The 21252-nt window shown below is 37.9% G+C and overlaps 1 protein-coding gene across 2 annotated transcripts in view; it reads left to right on the top strand.

The window, feature by feature from the left end:
* RNLS (renalase, FAD dependent amine oxidase) overlaps positions 1–21252 on the top strand; it is a 325381-nt gene that overhangs the window by 259659 nt on the left and 44470 nt on the right. For both annotated transcript variants that reach the window (XM_066349564.1, XM_066349565.1), the window contains one exon: positions 20878–21053. In XM_066349564.1, the coding sequence (XP_066205661.1) occupies positions 20878–21053 (176 nt within the window). The remainder of the gene's footprint in view (positions 1–20877; positions 21054–21252) is intronic.

The following is a 21252-nucleotide window of genomic DNA, read 5'->3' on the forward strand; positions in this document are numbered from 1 at the left end:
AAAATTTCTCTTTAATACACCAAAAGAAATGAGAGCAAAGCTTTAGGTCAAATCCTCCAGCCCAGAGATAGATTTCATCCGTTCACAGAATCCTTTTGAACAGTTACAAATCTAAAGCTGAACCCAATTACGCAACTACAGTGATAAAGTGATATCCTTAGAGGCAAACCAGTGTGCTGGCTCAAGGAGAAAACCTTGCCCAATTTGGAAAAACAGTCCAATCATAATACCACTTAACACGCAAAATTTCATATAGGGCACTATGCTGAGTAGGCCGAAATAAAGATATATAAGAAGGGATGGCTGCTTCTTGCTGGCGAGTATTGGGAGAGGGGAGCATTTTAGTGGACTGTCACCATAGAAAACCAGGGCTTTCTTACACACTGCGAAAGAACTCCGGCGAGAGCTGGAACCCAAGTGTGAGTTAGGACAGAGCCTCTGCTCTAGGGACCTGGGTAGAGCCCAATTAAAGGACTATAGAAACCCATTCGTTTTTCCTCTCGGCAGTGCCAATAAAAGCTGCAACAGGCTGAAAATGTCCTTGTGTCTCAGGATAAGTAGATGTTTTCATAAAACTTGGGAGGTCTCAACCAGAGCAAAAACTTCTCCCAAACAGATCCAAAATATATACAGTCCCACTAAATGTGGCCCCTCTCTTTAAATGGGCAGAATCTATGGAATTTTTAAAGGAATTAATGCAAGGAACATAGAGGAAAAATTATTCCAGCCCTGGAGAGCAAGAAAAATTTAGAATATGCTTGTCAGAGTTGTTTTGTTCTTTTTTTTTTTTTTAACAACTATGTAGTTATAATCAAATTTAATATGTCCAGCACTGGTTCTTGATTACCTGCTTTTGAAATTCAGAACGTGTTTCTCCTACAGTCTTCTCTGTTTCTGACCATGGAGTCATGAATCTCCTATCTCCCTAAGCTGAAATTCAGGAATCATCCTTTGTTTCTTCCTCTCCTTCTCCCAATATCCAAGCTGTAACCAAATCACACTGATCTTGCTTTCAAAATAGACAGTGAGGCCCTGGCCGGTTGGCTCAGCGGTAGAGTGTCGGCCTGGCGTGCGGGGGACCCGGGTTCGATTCCCGGCCAGGGCACATAGGAGAAGCGCCCATTTGCTTCTCCACCCCCACCGCCTCCTTCCTCTCTGTCTCTCTCTTCCCCTCCCGTAGCCAGGGCTCCATTGGAGCAAAGATGGCCCGGGCGCTGGGGATGGCTCCTTGGCCTCTACCCCAGGCGCTGGAGTGGCTCTGGTCGCGGCAGAGCGACGCCCCGGAGGGGCAGAGCATCGCCCCCTGGTGGGCAGAGCGTCCGCCCCTGGTGGGCGTGCCGGGTGGATCCCGGTCGGGCGCATGCAGGAGTCTGTCTGACTGTCTCTCCCCATTTCCAGCTTCAGAAAAAGAAGAAAACAAAACAAAAGAAAACAAAAAAAAATAGACAGTGAACTCACTTCTCATCCCCACTGTCGCAGCTGAAGCACTGCCTTATTTAAACTGACCTCCCACACTTGGCTCTTTTCAGTTCATTCTTTACACAGCCAGAAAGGTCTTCTTAAAACATACGTCTGCTCATGTTTTAAGCCACCCACTTTCCCATTCAAAACCCTTTAATGCCTTCTCCTTGCACATAGAATTAAATCTCAAGTCCTTATAATGATCTACAAGGTCCTGAATGACTTAGAACAGGGGTCACAAACGTTTTCAATAAAGGCCAGAGAGTGAATACTTTGGTCTTTGTGAGCCATACTTACTGTCTGCGTTGCAATTACTCAGCCTTGAACTAGACGTCACACACTTCACTTCCCCTCCTTGTCCACTGATTTAAACTAGTTACGTGGCTCCAGCTTACCTATGAAGTAGACTAGAATTGTCAAGGGGCCCGTGGAACATTTGATGAGCATCAACTATCTCTGCCAGGAAATGTAAAAAATATTTCAAATATATTTCATAACATTAAACAAAATCGACTAACGAAGGTACTGTGTAAACCCCAAGGATTGGTATACTACAGATTATATATTTTACCAATTTTAGAAAGCCTTTCATAAATTTTAATTTATCTCCTTTATAGTAATATTTCACTTGGTAATTATAATTAGTATCTTCCTGTCATGTCCTCCACAGACACTTCTACAAAGACTTAATGTTACATAGAGCAAAATGCTCATTTAGAAAAATTTCATGTTATGGTCATGATTTGTCAATATATTTATAAGTTTGGGTCATTTTAAAAGAATTTTATGACACATTTCCTTTTAAAGTAAAGGATCAGAACCCAAAAATTGACTATAAAATAATGCTGTTTAAGAGGAAAAGCATATATGTTCTCTTTGCTCCAAAAATCATTTATTTGCTTAAGTTATTCATTAGTCATACATTCAGTGACTGTTTATTGTACTCCAAATATTGGCCAGGCGCTGTTCTAGATTTTCAGGTGAAAAAGCCCTCTTAGTTCTTGTCATTCGACAGGGAATACTAAAACATATTCCTGGATGATAATAAAAGTTAGAATTCTTTATAAGCAATATTCCAATAATGTTTAAGCTGATGTTCTCTTTTTCCTTGTTTATGCAAACTTTTGAAGATTATATATATATATATATAAAGTCTATACAATAGAATGTTTGTGGAATTAGAGTATTGGTATCTCCATGAGACGTGGCCTTTCCAACTGATCAATAATCCTAGTCAGATCTTTAACAATCCTTGAGTTACACTTAGAGGAATATAAAAATGTACTTTTTTAAAAGGACAGTAATAAATTTTAAGGCCATATCGCTTCATCAAGGAAAGGTAGAAACCACGCTATCATTAGAAATCAGTCACCTGAAGGTATCTTCCCTATTTATGTAACTTGCCTAAAGGTACTGCTCTGGAGAGATCTGTCTCACAAAACCAGATCTGCGTGCTGCACATTCAAGCAAAGGCAGATGCCTAAGGAAGGATGGAGAGGGATGGACTTGAACATGAGTGCTTGGCCAAGGAGAAAATGTCCCTAGCATAGTACTTCCTGAAATGGGGATTCTGTTGACCTGCAAGGGTGTATCCTTGCCTTGGTTTCTGGAAATCTTGTCTCCTTGGTATGCTGCAATGTACACCATCAAGAAGCAGCTTCCTCTAAAAAAGTCAGAATTATTTGAAAATACTCTGAATTTCCAGTACAATAGTTAAATGTGATTGGAATAATCAAGAAGTTTGAAGTCCTGAGAATGGGGGACATTATCTAACACCCCATGTAATGTAGAAAGACAAGAATCTTGAGCTCTGATTTGCACAATTTGATGTCTGGGTGTGGGGAAAACCATAAGTCTGCCTCACAGCCTCTTGTCCTCCTCCACCTCCCTCTTGCTGTGTCAGTGTATACTCATGTATTTCCTCATGTTTGTGTCAATTACGTCTCAAATTACAAATAAGAATATATATATTCTATTACAACTTAGTTCTACATAAGAAAACAGGAGAAGTTTTTGAAAACCGAAATTCAGAACAACTTTTGTCATGAGTTTGAAAAGTAGCAAAAAAAGAATGAAATTAAAAACCAGAATAATATTATTCCAACTTTTAAAACATCCATATCCACAACGTTTATTAAACCAGGCAGTGGGAGTCAGATTCAGACCTGGTGCTAAAGTGCTTTACTTGTTTTATTTCATTTCATCTTCACAACTCTGTGTGATAAACATTATTATACTTATATAGATGAGGAAACTAAAACTTAGAGAAATGGTAAATAGTAAAACCTGGACTCCATCACGCTTTTTTTTTTTTTTTTTTTTTTTTGACAAAAGTAAAAATCCCTATTCTGGAGATCTCAATGAAAACTTCCCATGGAGACATACCTCTTGTCCCGCCACCTACCCTAAAACACATCAAGATTCATTAATAACTGGAAACTAGACTTTTCTTTTTCATATTCCTCTCCAATCTTTTTTGTCATCTGCATTTTGAAAATTATAGTGGCTTTTAAATTTTGTCCTAAAGATAAGATTATAACACCAATATATTATTTCAAGTTTCACCTGCCCCCTCTACCCCCTCCCCAGATTGGGTTAGCCAGATTCTCAATGCATGCTTCTGCCACCGGCCCTAGCTGTCCACCTCTGCCACTGCCCATCGACAGTCATGGAAATGGAAGAACCTCAGAGACCTAGCTCATCTACCATTGTTTACATGGCAAATGATATTCACACACACAGCACATTTCATGAGGACCACTCAAGTTACCAGGATTCCTGAGAGACCCACTGTTCTTTTACACTCAAGATTCCGTATACGAAAATACATACAGTATAAGCAAGAGCAATGTTATTTCCAGAATAAACTTGAATCCAACTTAATATTTCTTTTTTTTTCCTTTTTTTGACAGAGACAGAGAGAGAGAGAGAGAGTCAGAGAGAGGGACATACAGACAGGAAGGGAAAGAGATGAGGAACATCGATTCTTCATTGCAGCCTTAATTGTTCATTGATTGCCTTCTCATATGTGCCTTGACAGGGGTTGGGGGCTAGAGCAGAGCAAGTGACCCCTTGTTCAAGCCAGTGACCTTGGTCCCTAGCCGGTGACCTTGGGCTTTAAGCTAGTGACCCTTAGGCTCAAGCCACAATCATGGGGACCTATTTATGATACCATGCTCAAACCAGTGACCCTACGCTCAAGTTGGTGAGCCCATGCTCAAGCCGGTGACCTCGGCATCCTCCGCATCCCAGTCCAACACTCTATCCACTGCACCACCACCTGGTCAGGCCAAATTAATATAACTTTAAAAAGCAAAATATTCTTAATCTTGGGTGTATTGATTTAACTATTATTAGTTACAGGTGATTTTCACAAATCTGTGACACGTGAATTATTTACTCATTGCAGTACTTGAATTGACTGTGGAATGTCAAAAACTATTCTAGGTAGTAGTGGAGCTGAAACTAGACTAAACAAGGTGGTGCTTTCTCTCACCATACTGCAAAATAGCATATATTTTTCAGCTCAATAGTGGGATGGAAATTAAGACCCAAAAATCTAGGGCATCCTCAAGGATTGAGAAAGCTCAGACAAAGTGAAGTGTTTGCATAAAATCTGTCTTGTGAATTCCTGGTTTTATTCTCTTCTTTAAGGACCAGGGATTTCTACCTTAGTGACAACATGGCAGGCATCCCCAAACTACGGCCTGCGGGCCGCATGAGGCCCCCTGAGGCCATTTATCCGCCCCCCCCCCCCCGCAGCACTTCCGGAAGGGGCACCTCTTTCATTGGTGGTCAGTGAGAGGAGCACTGTATGTGGCAGCCCTCCAACGGTCTGAGGGACAGTGAACTGGCCTCTGTGTAAAAAGTTTGGGGACCCCTGAGGGGAAGGGTGAGTTTCATTTCTCAAGTGTTCACTACCACCTGGACCTCTATTTTGTAGATTCATAGAAAACTGAAGCTGAAAGGGAGTTTCAAATAAGGGACTTTTCTAACTGCTTTACTTCATATGCTAAGAAATGAAGGCCTGAAAAGGAGTAATTTTCTTGTAATTACTTTGTCAAGCTTTCTGAAGAAACTGCTAACATCTAATCTTTATATACTAGAGATATAAATTAAGATTAAGGACAAATGGGAAAGGAGGGAAAAGAAAGTAAAACTTGTAGGAAGAAGCACACATAGGTCAGACTCAGTACAGGGGTTCTCAGGTTATGACAGTCTCAACATACGACATTTCGAGTTACGGTGCTTGCTTTCATAAAAACTTTAAAAAAATTGAGATGTGAGTGTTTTGGCTTACACCGTTAGCATTGTATTTTTTTTTTTTTTTTTTTTTTACAGAGACAGAGAGTCAGAGAGAGGGATAAATATGGACAGACAGACAGGAATGAAGAGAGATGAGAAGCATCAATCATTAGTTTTTCATTGTGACACCTTAGTTGTTCATTGATTGCTTTCTTATATGTGCCTTGACCGTGGGCCTTCAGCAGACCGAGTAGCCCCTTGCTGGAGCCAGTGACCTTGGGTTCAAGCTAGTGAGCTTTGCTCAAACCAGATGAGCCTGCGCTCAAGCTGGCGATCTCGGGGTCTTGAACCTGGGTCCTCCGCATCCCAGTTCGATGCTTTATCCACTGGGCCACCGCCTGGTCAGGCAGCATTGTACTTTTTTTTTTACACTCATTTTTTCTGTTACTAAAATACAGTGTACAGTATAGTATATTTATGTCCTTTTTCTTTTTCTGTGGTTTTTTTTTTGTGTGTTTTTATCTTCTAGATTATTATTTTTACAACTGTGTCAGGATAGATAAGTGACTTAGGCTAGGGTGTGTTTCAACTTACACCAAAACTTGGGTTAATCACTGTCATAGGAACAGAACTGTGAGGACCCCTTATACTAGATACTTCATACATTTGAGTTAGTCTAGGTTGCAGGTGACATCAGGTCCAACTATGATACTTTAAGCAAGGAAAGGAAACATTGGTATTGTTCCTGAAAAGTCCAGGAGTAAACCATAAGTAAAACCATATCTGTACTGAATCAGTCAGCATCATGAAGAGTCAGCTTCTGTCCATTTCTTGCCTCTATCTTTTGCTAAACTGAATTTATTTATGGTGACACCAGGTACTACCAAGCATTTCAGTGCCAAGTTAAAAAAAATAAAGAGCCCATTCTCCCCAAAGCTTAACACTAGTCCTGGAATTGAATCTCATTGACATGATTGGTCTGGCTTGAGTTATGTACCCATTGATGAACTGATCATTATGACCAGTAGGAATGAATTAACTGATCAGTTTAACCCATGCCACATTTATCAAGGCTGAAAGTAGGGGAGGGGTGACCCCTAAAACAAAATTTGGGTCCTATTGCCACAAAAAAGCCAGTAGGTGCTGAGCAGGTGATGTCCACCACAGACATTCACTCACATGATCCTGGAGGTCAATATTTAACTATACTATATCATACCTCTTCTCCAAGGGTACTGGGTTTCTTGAATCTATTAAGTGGATTACCAGGTAGAAGACATTTTTACCATTTGTGAACCAGTTTGAACTCCTTTGTAACCTAAAGCCAATCCAGTACAAAAAAGGCTATTAAAGTGAATTGTGTAGACAATGTGTATTTTTGCTTTCTAGAACTAAGAGTATTTCTTGCCTTTCCCCCAGGCCCAGACCTACCTGTTATTTCCTACCCCTAATATCAGTCCTTTCCACTGATCAATTTGTCTGTTATGAAATCTTGTCTACTTTGAAGATTTGACTCAACACCTTGATTCTTAGTTCTACTCCACTTTGAGGACCTGGAGATACCCCTCTAATCAGTACAAAATTCTCCCCAGTGGCCCAGCCCAGCTCCTGTTCCCACTCTCAACCCCATTTCAAAGCCTCTAGTGTCCAGCAAATGCTGGACAGGTATTACGAAAATAGGCAATGTGCTGTTTATTATTCAAGTATCTTGGATTACTGGCAAATGTTATCATTTACTTTCTCAGCTGGCTAGAGAAGGCATACTCTTCTGTGAACAATTTTCCATTGTTTACTGGAAGATATTTCCTGGATTTGTATACATTTACTTATACTAGAGCTATGAGGAAACATCTTCTGAAATTGGAAGTATGAACTTAAGGGGGATTCTCATTTTATTTTCAATTCATCGTGTGGGGTTTTACACACTTGTTTATATTTAACTAAATGTCTATCAGAATGGTTAGCTTATACGGAATTGTTTAGAGGATGTCTGTGTATCTTGTTAAACATAAGAAATCCAAACATATGTAGCCTGGGATAACAAGGATTAGAAACATACATGTGTGTCAGCTTTAAAACTTCCCTTCTTAGCCTCTATTTAAAATGGCAAATGCATACATTTACAGATATGTTCGTGCCCACAGGCCTAGAATAAACAAGTCAAAGACCAAAAGAATAGAAGACACTAATGGGTATGTTAGTGTTTTTTAAAGCTAGTAATTCCAACTCAGTGATGGAAAATTTTCTTAAGGTCACATATAGAGCCACAGCTATAGTTGTTCATTTGTGAGCACGCAGTGCTGTCAGGTTCTAAATGTGCTGTTGTTTTGTCCAGTGGAGCTGCCCCCATCCTGTTTATCCAGTAGATGGAAGAAGGTTTTCTCTGCTTATCCACAGGCCCTAGTTACAGACAGACAACATGAAGTCCTCTGGAAGAAAGTTCTTGAGGGGCAGGGGGGTGGGGGATGGAACCCATGTGTTTATGCATATGCAAAAAGTTATCCAGAGGTAGGTGACAGAGATTTTTAAGCATTTTGGAAAAAATATTTTGGGATTTTAGCGGTACACTGAGAATCAGACAAATGAAATGAAACCAACTCCAGAGAAAATGAAGGGTTGAACAAGACAGGATGTATGCTTACAAAGAACTATTTGGTCCCTCAGAAACATTCCTACATATTACTATAAGGTAAACACTGATTAATGATTTTATCAAATATTTTTGAGATGTTGTTTTTTTTTTATTTTTTTTTATTTTTCTTTTGTTCTTTATTCATTTTTAGAGAGGAGAGAGAGACAGAGAGAGAGAGAGAGAAGGGGGAAGGGGGAAGGAGCTGGAAGCATCAACTCCCATATGTGCCTTGACCAGGCAAGCCCAGGGTTTCGAACGGGCGACCTCAGGATTTCCAGGTCGACGCGTTATCCACTGCACCACCACAGGTCAGGCCTATTTTTGAGATGTTGGTTGGGTGGAGTATTTGGATGAAGAGAAGGGTGATGTAAAAGAGCTAAGTCTGCCTGACCAGGCGGTGGCGCAGTGGATAGAGCGTCGGACTGGGATGCAGAGGACCCAGGTCGAGACCCCGAGGTCGCCAGCTTGAGCGCAGGCTCATGTGGTTTGAGCAAAAGCCCACCAGCTTGAACCTAAGGTCGCTGGCTCCAGCAAGGGGCTACTCGGTCTGCTGAAGGCTCGCGGTCAAGGCACATATGAGAAAGCAATCAATGAACAACTAAGGTGTTGCAACACACAATGAAAATGATTGATGCTTCTCATCTCTCTTCGTTCCTGTCTGTCTGTCCTTGTCTATCCCTCTCTCTGAGTCACTCTCTGTCTCTGTAAAAAATAAATAGAAAAAAAAAAGAGCTAAGTCCTCATTCACCATAATAGCAAGTCATAGCTGTTACTTCATTCATTCATCTATTCAGCCATGTATTTAACAAACACAGGGGCAGGGTGGGGCAGAAGTACAACTACAGTTGTTTGTATGAAAAATAATACAATAATTAATAATACAAGAATAAACTCTGTTTTGTGTACTCATAACTGTAAATCTACTTTTGCCCTACCCTGTACTGATTGCTTACCATATGCCCCGCCCTGAGGTAGGTGTTAGAAATATAAACCAAGTAAGTTCAACTACCTGTCAGTGTAGAGGGAAAAACAGACAAGGAAACAGACAATTAAAATACAACATAATAAATACTATGATTCTGGGACGCACTTTTCTCCCATGATACACCATTATCTGCGATTTAGATTTCCTGTCAATGAAATGGAAGGTAAGAGTGATGGCACAATAAAACCTTAGTAACTCTAATCCTCTGAAATGGAGTGAGTCAGCCTTGACAGGTTGGTTTGCCAAATAGCCCTTGATGAGCATTTACTGTGTGCCAAACTCTTCACTTCTCACTTTACATGGATTTAATCTGGACAGTAATTCTGAGGTTGGCACTATGGTTACCAGAAGGACAACAAAAAAGCAGATCACTGGAAAAGAATATACAAATTGGGTTTGTATGTGAAAATGTCCCACTCATATGTAACTAACTGAGAACTAAAACTCAGATACATTTTAACCTAACAGATTAGCAAACATTACCCAGCGTTGGTGCGTGTATGGAGAAATAAGAGTTCTTGTATGCTGTAAGGGTGAGTGGAATTTTGGAACACTATTTAATTTAGCTGCGTCTGAAATAATTTTGCAATATTTTTATTTTTCACTTTATAACTTTTCACAATATTGATAACATTTTTATTTTAAAAAATTGTAATTTAAATAAAAGTAGTTTTAAAAGATCAAAAAAATAAAGATATGACCAGCCCAAAGTTATACAGCCAGGGAGTGGGGAGACAGAATTTCTGACTCGACACCCAAACTCCAACTGATGTCCCTCCAAAACGGACTGTTGCGTCAGGATGGAGAAAGGGATCTGATTCATTCACACCAAATAAAGCATATCTTGCTTCTTAAAGGGAAAAATAACACTCCAGATTTTTCTGTCAATCTTAGATGGTATATCATAGTTTGCTAGAAAAACAGATATTGCCTTCAACAGGAAGAGAAAAAAAAGACACTTTTGCATTTGAGTTATATTTCCTGTCTTTTAAAAGAGTACCATTTTTGCCATATCATTTCTTCCACTTGAAGAGTTATTTTTTTTACCTTTAAAAAAGGAAGCAGCGACTTGCCAGGAAATTTTAGTATCTAGTTTCTGACAAGTGTACAATTTCTCCTTTTATTTCTCTTTCTGAACCTTTTCCAGGCCAATTACCCTCTCCTATCAGTTCTTTAGATACTGTTATCTTATGTCTCCCAGATGAGATTGTTGCATTCAATCTCTTCAATTGGCTATTTAAAGCAATTGCTATTATCAATTGATACAGTCCGCTACCTCCTGGGAAATAATAAGGAAGAAAACAGAACAACTATTTCTCCTCAAAGATAAGATAATAATGAAATAAGTAAAGGGGAAAAGTGTGAGTAAAACCATTTTTCTCTGTGCCTGGCCCAAGCTATCATTTCAGAAGTTTATACTTCTAGAACCTTACTCTTCAGTTAAAACCATAAAATTGTGTTGAATGAATATAAATACACTTACTGCAGAAGTCACCGCTGCAGATAAAGTTGGAAGTAATATAGTTGCCCGTGACATGAGTAGGGCTCTTGTCGATGAATTTTGGACTCTGTAACCTATACATAAGAAATAGGTTTGAAATGATTAAAAAGTAAATAAGACCTACAGGTGGTCCCTTTGAATAGTGAGGCCTAGTTCCTGATTTGGGGCCAACAGCAGACATATGGACCTGCTGCCAACTTGATGTGGACTGCCAAATAGCAGAGTGCTCTATGCTTGTTTGGGTTGGCTCTGCTAGGGAGGGGAGGGAGTGGAGTGCGATTTCAGAAGTACAGATCTTTCCATCGCAGTCTCCCTTTTCCCTCCCCACTCTTCTTTCTTCCCTTTCACCTTGCATTCTTTCATGAAAAATGAGTTATATGTTTTTGTTACTGTTGTTGTTAGAGATATTGAAGTGATTGGCTCACTATCTATTGCATTTGCTGCCAGGCCCCACGGCCATAGGAAAGAGCTAAATTGTGGTAAGAGCTTTCATGGCTAGATGGCAAGCATAGTTGAGCCAGTTCCACATGGAGCAGGGACAGGGAAACTTACCACTGATTTCCACGGCCAGAGAGAGGGAAGAAGGAGAGCTGACCTCTCTCACCCACAAATGGTGGCTCTCAACTCTTTGTCCAGTTCTTTGCATGAATTTGTTTTTTAAACTTCATTTGCATGCACTGTTAGTGTCCTACCATTTAGCAGATAATGGTTCCCTAATTCTTCCACCCATGTGTTTCGCCCACTAAGGTGTATGCCTTAGTTGAGTTTCTCATAGTACCAAACACTGTGTTAGACAACCACGTGCTCATTTGATTGAATTTGTAATTAGAGAAGCGTTTTCACCCATTCCTTGATGCTCTTGCCCAGTAACTATAGTGTTAGCCACTCCTTCTGTTTCTTTAGTCCCCTGCTTCCGCGTGAGAGATAAAATCTAGGGCTGGCCTTAGACTTCTGTCTTTTGAAAGAACCAACTTCTGTCCAATTTGACCCAACCTCAGTCCTGTGAAAGATGTTGCCAAGAATAAAGTTTATCACATGGAAAGGTCTCTGAGGTATTTACATGTGAATTAGTATGTCCCAGTGAGTTTGAGCTTCTTGTGTGACCAAAGAGTGTACATTTCTCATGTGGTTACAGAAGTAAGAAATCAGAAATGGTGACAAATTTGGTCAGAAAAGGGTGGGGAATATTCTAGGTTAATTTTGTCTACATATCCAATTTTCTAGGACAATATAAAAAATTGATCTTTGTTGCTTGGAGTTTGTTTTTCTATATTAAAAACAATATATTTTAGGATTTTTTTCCAGAGGTATCTATTCTGATTTATTAATTATTGTTTTCAACCAATACCAGGTTGTTTTAATAATGCATTTAAATACATAGCAAAACAATTATTCTTATTTTTCCTTAGAATCATTTTTTTTCTAATTCCAAAACAGTCTTGCAGAACTAAGATTATTTTTCTTACAAGTTATTGTTGGTATGTAGGGAAATCAACTTACAATAAAAAATTTTAAACTGTTATAATGGATTTTATGTTGGTTCACTATTTTTTTTAATCATGATTTTTTTCTTCCTAATAATTATAAACTTTATTTATTTATTTATTTTTTACAGAGACAGAGAGAGAGTCAGAGAGGGGGATAGATAGGGACAGACAGACAGGAATGGAGAGAGATGGGAAGCATCAATCATTAGTTTTTTGTTGCGACACCTTAGTTATTCATTGATTGCTTTCTCATATGTGCCTTGACTGTGGGGCTACAGCAGACAGAGTAAACCCTTGCTTGAGCCAGTGACCTTGGGCTGGTGAGCTTTTGCTCAAACCAGATGAGCCCTCGCTCAAGCTGGCGACCTTGAGGTCTCGAACCTGAGTCATGCACATCCCGGTCTGACACTCCATCCACTGCACCACCGCCTATTCAGGCTATTTATTTTTTTATCTTAATGCACTGACCAGAACAATATTAAACACCACTGGTATTATAAAGCACCCTTGGTTTATGCTGATTTTACTGTGAAAAATCTGTATTATTCAATTGTAAAGTATGATATAAATCATCAACTTAAGAAAGATACTCTATTTCACTTTGAAAAGGTCACCTTTTTTATATTTTATCTTTAATTTCTCTGAATTTATGTTAAATATTAATAGATATTTTTTTGAATACATATTGAGATTATCACATGTTTTTTAGTTGTACCTGTTAATATTGAAAAAATATATAGCTATTATTTAAGAGAAGAATCATCTGCAGTTTGGTGTGTTGATATGTGTAAATGTGATGTGTGTATCTGCAATCAACAGTATATTAAGCTTGACAGTTAAAAACAAATCACAGGTGAAGTAACAGGTCCTGAAGAACTTGTCTGTATATGATACATCCAATCTGGCAGAGGAAGAAAATGGGTTTGCTTGCCTGTCTTTGAGAGGATTGGAAAAAAACAAAAGAAAAATAATAAAATGTCTCCCCTGAGATGCCAAACCACATGTTTACCCTTAGGCCGATTTGGTGCCAGAATTTATTCTGCCAATGTCTTCTAAAAGTCTAGTTAAAGTAGTCATGGGCAGTACTACCCCAAGGTATCTGGCAGAAATGAAAGTAACTCTCTTCAAAGGAACACTCTTTAAACTTAAATCTCAAAGAGTTCCTCAGATAAATTCTGGGGAAGTTTAAGCTCACTATATGAACATGGGCTTACAATGGAGAAAAGAGAAAGTCATAAAATACACAAGATAGCACATCATCGTGAGCAATAGCCATCCAAAACAATGGAAAGCAGAATCACACCCGCAAAGACTGCAGATTTTGGAGCAACCAAACACACAATATAATATATTGACATGTTTAAAGAAGTAAAGGCAAGTTCAGACAGTATAACTAGGAAGAAAGAAACTACCAAAATTGATCATACAGGTTTAAAAAACAGAACTTTTATAAATGAATAAAATAATTTAAGTGTAAAATTCAAAAGACAAATTAAACATCAAAATAAACACTGATATAGGGAGAGTGAAGAAAGGTAAATCAGAAGACTGTACAAAGAATCTAGTATAAAGGGACAGAAATGGAAAATATTAAGAGATCAAGATATATGATGAGAGAATGAGAATATCTATCGTTTCTCTAATTAGAGCTTCATGAAGACAGAATAGAGAAAATGGGAAGAACTTATGGCTGAACAATTTCTAAAATTAATGACACAAATGAGTCTTCAGATTCAGAAAACCCAATGAAGTTGAAGAAGGTAAACAGAAAGAAACTCAAACCTCAAGATAGTGAATTAAAACAGCATAATACCAAAGACAAAGAGAAAACAATAGAAATATCCATATATAAAAGAAAAGTTTCCTGCAAAGGACTTGCAGTCAAATTAAGAATTGGCTTCTTAATGCATCACTAAAAGCTAGCCTACATTGGCATGATTTCTTTAAAGTGCTGAGAGAAAATAGTTTCAATCTATTATTATATAAGAAGGATAACTATCTTTCACAAATAAAGATTAAATACATTTTTAGAAAAACAGAAACTGAGTTTATCTTCAACAGAACCTCATTAAAGAACTTCAAAAAAAGACTGTAGGAAAAGGAAAATGACACTGGAGAGAAGATGTGAAATCCACAAAGGAAGCAATGGATAAATATAAATAAACCCTGACTATATTAAAACAAAACTAAAGAAGTAAATCTTGAACAAAAAAAGCATATAAAATCAGAGTTAAAATATTTTAAAGTTCTGGCCCTGGCTAGTTGCCTCAGTGGTAGTGTCAGCCTGGCATGTGGAAGTCCTGGGTTTGATTTTGAGTCAGGGCACACAGGAGAAGTGCCCATCTGCTTCTCCACCCTTCCTCTTCTCTTTCCTCTCTATTTCTCTCTTCCCCTCCCACAGCCAAGGCTCCATTGGAGCAAAGTTGGCCTGGGTGCTGAGGATGGCTCCATGGCCTCCACCTTAGGTGCTAGAATGGCTCCTGTGGCAACGGAGCAATGCCCCAGATGGGCTGAGCATCACCCCCAGTGGGCAGGCGGGGTGAATCCCAGTCAGGCACATGTGGGAGTCTGTCTGACTGCCTCCCCGCTTCTAATTTCAAAAAAATACAAAAAAAAAGAAATATATATATATATATATATATATATATATATATATATATATATATTTGAAGTTCTTATGCAGGAGAAGGGTAAAGATAGTAACTTTGAGTTTAATATAGATGCTTAAATCTATGAGTAATTCCTACAAAATATAAATGAACTGTATAACTTTTAAACTAGTAAATGGAGAGAATGGAATAAGAGGTAAAAATAATGAACAAGAAGATACAAATTAAAAAAAACAAAGAAATTTTGAAAAAGTGGAACAAAAAAAGCAAAAAATAAACTTCAAGATTAAAGATGTTTCTAAATGAAAGATATTCATAACATATTGTTTAAAAGTATCAAAATATAGCAGGAAACTAGTAACAGTTTTAATATAAAGCAAACTATCAGTAATTGATCAAACACACAATAAAATTCATTAGAATTTCATTGATTTAGAATCCTACAATTAATAGAATTGTTCCATTGGGCTTAAGATGCTAATTCAACATGTAGAAAATTATATTTAAGCACACATGTAACACTTGAAAACTGATTATGTATGAAGCCATTTAACAAATTTTAGAAAATCATACATATCACATTCTTGGATTTAACATAATTGAGTTAGGATTTGTTTTAAAAACATATTTTATTAAAAGCAGCGTATAGTTAGATATTATTTTCTTGATCCAATATGATGATATTGCTGTATTTCCCATGTATAAGATGCACCTTAATTTGGGGGCCCGAAATTTGAAAAAAAAAAGTTATATAAAGTTATTGAACTTAAGTTTTATTCATCATAAAATTCATACAACTCATCACTGTCAAAAAAGTGGGAAATGAAAGTAAAAAATCTACAACCACTGTATAAGACGCATTCAGTTTTTAGACCCCAAATTTTTTGAAAAAATGTGCATCTTATACATGTAGAAATATAGTAGTCTTTAAGCAAATTTAATCATCAAATCAAATGGAGACTGAGCCAGGGAAACAAGAGAAAGCTGAGACTTTGAAGGACAACGATGGACGAATTAGGAAAGATTACCAAAAACAAAACTGTGTCATTAGAAAGCAAGGGGAAGGTTGTCCACAGCTTTGTATTCCCAATTACTATGTACAGATACAAAAACAGGACAATGAAAAAGGCTGATAGAAAGACAATTGATTCATTTTAAATATTTTGCTGTATAAGAGATCTACAGAGTCCCTGAACCACCTGGAAGAGAAACAAGTGGGTCAGAGAGCAAATTAAGCCTGAAACATCACTGGAGGCAAAAACAGGTAAAGCTGCCCTACTTCAGGCACAGCATGAGAAGGCAGGGTTCTTTGGGAAAGACAGTAGTGCTGGAAAACTGGAAGGCAGAAGGAAAAGAGGAAGAGCAAATACAGTGGTACCATGAGATACAAACAGACCAGCATACGAATTTTTTAAGATACGAGCTGCAACTCGGTTCGTATTTTTGTTCGAGATCCAAGTGAAATTCCAAGATACGAGTCGTGATTCGGGAAGCTGCCGGTAGTTGGCGCGTTAGAGCACGGGTCCAGTATCGGCAGTTTGATATACGAGTTGACTGACTAACGAGCTCGGTTACAGAACAAATTAAATTTGTATCTCAAGGTACCACTGTTACAAGATGCATTGACTCCATAAAGGGCCATAACCATGCGTCTACAAGAGCTGAGCACAGCTAGTGAGGACAGGACACTGTGACATCACTCATTCATGGGGGCCAGGAGGAGCTGATTCAATGGCACATAATGCACACCTGCAAGTTGTACCTGTTAATATTTATAATTATACTGATATAATCATGAATCTGAGGCACCTAATGTACTTATTTTAAAACATTTCAGTCTCTGTAAAATAGGTTACTTCTCTAGCTTTTTATGATAATGCTGCTGCTATTGTTATTATCAACTTTCAGTGTCTTGACCCACACCCCAAATTGTAGACTAAAAACTCTGTCTTCATTCATACCCATCAAGATAGCTATTGTAAAACATAAAATAAAGTAACAAGTGCTGGCAAGGATGTGGAGAAATTAAGACCTTCGTGCTTTGCTGGTTGGAATGAAAAAGTGATGGAATCACTGAGGAAATGCTAAGGTGATTCCACAAAAATTTTAGCATAGAATGGCCATATGATTCAGCAGTTCCACTTCTGGATATATATACCTAAAAAAAAGTGAAAGTGGGGACTCAAATAGATATTTGTACACCACGCTCATAGTAGCGTTATTCACAATAGCCAAAAGGTCAAAGCAACCAAAGTTGCTTCTATGGATGAATACATAAAGAAGATGTGGTTTTATAGGTACAGTGGATATTGTGTGGTCGTCAAAAGAAGGGAAATTGACACATGCTACAAGTAGATGAACCTTGAAGACATCACGCTAAATGAACTAAGCCATTCATGAGAGAACAAAAATTGTATGATTCCACTTATATGAGGTATCTAGAATAGTCAGTTCATAGAGACAGAAATAAAATGGTGGCTGACAGGGACTAGAGAAGGGTTAGTATATAATTAGTACAGAGTATCAGTCTGGGAAGATAACGTTCTGAATGTGGAAGGTGGCGATGGTCTCAGGACAATGTGAATGTTCCTAATGCCAGAGAACAGTGCACTTAAAATAGGTTAAAATGGCAATTTTTATATATATTTTACCACAATAAAAAGCAAAAACAAAAAAATCTTCTGTGCCACTGCCCAAGAATAATTTGCCACTTTATTTCTCTGCATTGTCTAGTTAGAAGAGCCCTAGACAATATAGTCATGCAGTAATGCTGACCCACTCAGCTGTGGGGGTTGAGGTGACACAATAGCAAACAAAATAAAAAAACATGGTAGGAGTGTTTCTGCCAACAGGAACCAAGTTGGTAAAATAAATGTTTCTGGATATAAACTAGTTAATAGAAAGATTACCTGGCAGTAAACATGAAGGACATAGTCCATGAGGCAAACAGGAAACACTGTCATCTAAGTGCTGTGTTTTGCAGAAGAAAATTCTCTACACGTGTCTTATGGTATTTTTCATCTGACTGACTAAAAATTATTGCATCCAGAAATTTCAAGCTAATATAAACTTATGATTTTATTGTGATGTTTTGAATGTCATCTCTTTCTAAAACTGCTCTAGCTACAGCATAGTATATATGAATGTATATAGTAGTGCTTTATGTTTGTGTAGTAGTTTATATTTGAAGAAAGGCTTTTCTGAGATCAGACGAGATCGGGCTTATTCAGGATGGTATGGCCATAGACAGAAGAGAGGCTTTTATGTGTATTAACTTATTTAATATTTGTGACAGCCTTATAAGGTAAGTTATAATACTCACTTTTAATTCATGGAAGAAAGCAAAGCCTGGGAGATTAGATTGTCTGAGACCATGGAGCTATTTAGTATACGTGTTGCCGAAGCGAGCATGACCATGGAGCTATTTAGGATGTAAGGGTCAAAATATCTACAGACTAAAGCCATTGATCTCCTAACATACAGAAATAGTTGTCAACTTACTATGAACTTTACATTTAAAATGCCAAAAGCAAAGTGCTATGCTTTTTAAACTGAATAAAGAAAAGAAAAAGGTAACATCATTACCTTCTCAGTGACCGAGGAATGATTATACTGAATTTACACTCTAAATCCTATTAACATATTTGTGGCTTTTTATAATGCTCTATTACCAAACATTGGTCATGTTTAAACTCTGGTTGGCTGTTTGTATTTTTGAACTTTCACTTCTAAAAGTACCCTTTTATTTTGGGGGGCAGGGGAGAGCTCTCCCTTAAAACTCACTGTTTTAGATAGCAGCTATTTAATTTTTAATCTAAATTCTCAAAAAATTGTGTCTGAGTCCAATAAGAACAAGTATCCAGGTTGTTCTCTCATTGTTATGCAAAAACTGTTTCATTCTGGATTTTAAATTTCATTTTTTATTGCTCTCCTTGGAGTAGACGGCTAATGTAAATGAGAGAAACCTGGCAATGTACCATCACTGCCCTTAGTAATTTTACGAGTTCCCCCTAGAACAAATGGCTGGGTCAGTGTAACCTCTTGGTTATTTGCATGCAGCTAGCATTCATCTTCCTCTGCAGCCTACCATAGATAGGGCAGCTCAGAGCCCCAATTCTCTTGCTGCAGGATGCTGACCCAATAGCTTTTGCTGTCTCTGGAAAGTTTTGGTACTTCATGAGACAGTGGTGGTCTTAGTAGCCCCTTGCTGTGAACAACTCCCTGCAGCAATATGCAACAGGCTTGTGTCACTGTGGTGGGTGGGATTCGGTGAAAGAATCTGAGATTTTGCACTGCTTGGTCCTCTCTATGTGGTACCTGCACATCTACCCTGAAAGGTTGAACCTTGACCATTCAAAGAGGTGTTTCCTCTCTTTCCTTTCTCAGGTTGTTCCCACTACTGTGAAGTGAAAACAGTGAACAATCCCCTTACCATGTACTCACTGCACATATTCAGAAGTCCAGTCACCACCTCATACATATAAAAATGTCTGGAAGCACTCAGTTTATTTCAAAATGCTTACAGCATTTTCAGATGCTCTTCCCTTGTATATTTGTATGAAATTCATAATCCAGGATTCTCTCAGCACAGAGCAATTTTTCCAAATGAAGTACTTTTACAAAAAATGACTCACACCTATCCCCAGGACCCTGGGAACTTTCCATATATAGGTGCCTCATAAATGTAAGCTATGAGAATAGAAACAATAAATCAGATATATATATATATATGGCTAGCTTACATTTATGAAGCACCTATTGTGTGCCAGAAACTGCTGAACACTTCATTTGTGCTGTTATTTAATCTGCACCACAGATCAAACATTCTGATTTTACATAAACGATGCAAAACCCAAAAAACCCTGCAGTGTAAAGAGGTTAAGTGGGGACATAACAATAAATGGCTTACGTTGTTCAACTTTTTGTCTGTGTAGAACTGTACACACCTACCTGGGATTCTAAAGACAAATCGACCATTGTCTTTAGGATCCCAAATTGAAGAATTTTCAGAATCCGCTTGCCAACCCGTCAGTATCTCACTACCTTTAATATTCTCTTCTCTCAGCAGGGGGAGCACCAACTTTCCTATTTTTAGTTCAGATGTTATTGTTTCCCCTCGACTTGTCTCCTCTGCATAGTAATTTAAACAAATAAGAATAGCAGCCACACTCTTTGTAACATCCCTTCCAAGTCTGTATTTTCTTAATGCTTCAGTCACTTTGCTTTCAACTTAAAACTTTATTTTATTCTCCCATATTCTACTGAAGAGTGAAAGATACAAAGCACTTACTGTTTGTCATTGTGAAATATAGCAAAAATAAATAAGTAAATAAATAAATAAATTCAATGGCCACCAAAAATGGAAAGTAGAGCCATGTTATAAATGAGGCAGACTTTTATTTTTTAATGCTACTTAAAAGATAAAGAAGAATATTATAAAGTCAAGACTTTTTTAGAAGTTTGATTTTTTAAAGTAGTAAAGACATTTTACTCTAGCATTTAATAATTTCAACAAAGTATTTTGTCATCCATTTAACAAAAAAGAGTAAGTATTTTTTTGAACATCTACTTTGTTTTTAGAATTTAAAAAGAATATAGGCTATGTATAAGAAATAGCTCTGCCCTGAAGATTTTGTAATTTAGCAGATGAAAGATGAACATAGCATAAATTTAATTATACCCGAAGAAAGTATGCATTAGGGGTCCTTCTTTCCCTTTCTTTAGCAAGACCTAAAAATTTATTCTTTAAAATACATCATGAATTTTTTCTCCTCTTCAGAGAAGCTTGATTGTGAATTTCAGAAATAGCCTAGTTTTACACTTCACTAGATTAGAATTCGTTTCCCTCCACTTATTATCTGATTATTGTGGTCATTTCTTAAATTTGGATTGAAATGCTGAGAGACCCCTCAACGTGACCCACTTTAAGATGCATCTTTCTGTTCCTCTTAAACCAGCGTCCTCAGAAACCGGGCCTTCCCTTGTGATTCACACCACTGTCCCGTTTGGAGTCACACACTTGGAACACAGCTCTGAGGAAGTGCAGCCGTTAATCTTCCAGGAGCTGGAGCGCATTCTGCCAGGTTTGCCTCAGCCAGTCGCTACCAAATTGCAGAAGTGGAGATACTCACAGGTAATCAACGAGTCCAGTAGTATGAGCACTATTTTCTTTCTAGGTTAGCAGAACTGACTTTATTTTTCCTCCTCCTTTGCCTAGTGTGTAAGTATCAACTTATACAGCTTTTATTATCCTGTTACCTCCCAATGAGAGATCATATGATTTTCCCCAATCTAATGTTCAAATTTTAGCATCTCAAGACATATACCCTGAA

The sequence above is a fragment of the Saccopteryx leptura genome, chromosome 9, assembly GCF_036850995.1.
Source record: "Saccopteryx leptura isolate mSacLep1 chromosome 9, mSacLep1_pri_phased_curated, whole genome shotgun sequence".
NCBI lineage: Eukaryota > Metazoa > Chordata > Mammalia > Chiroptera > Emballonuridae > Saccopteryx > Saccopteryx leptura.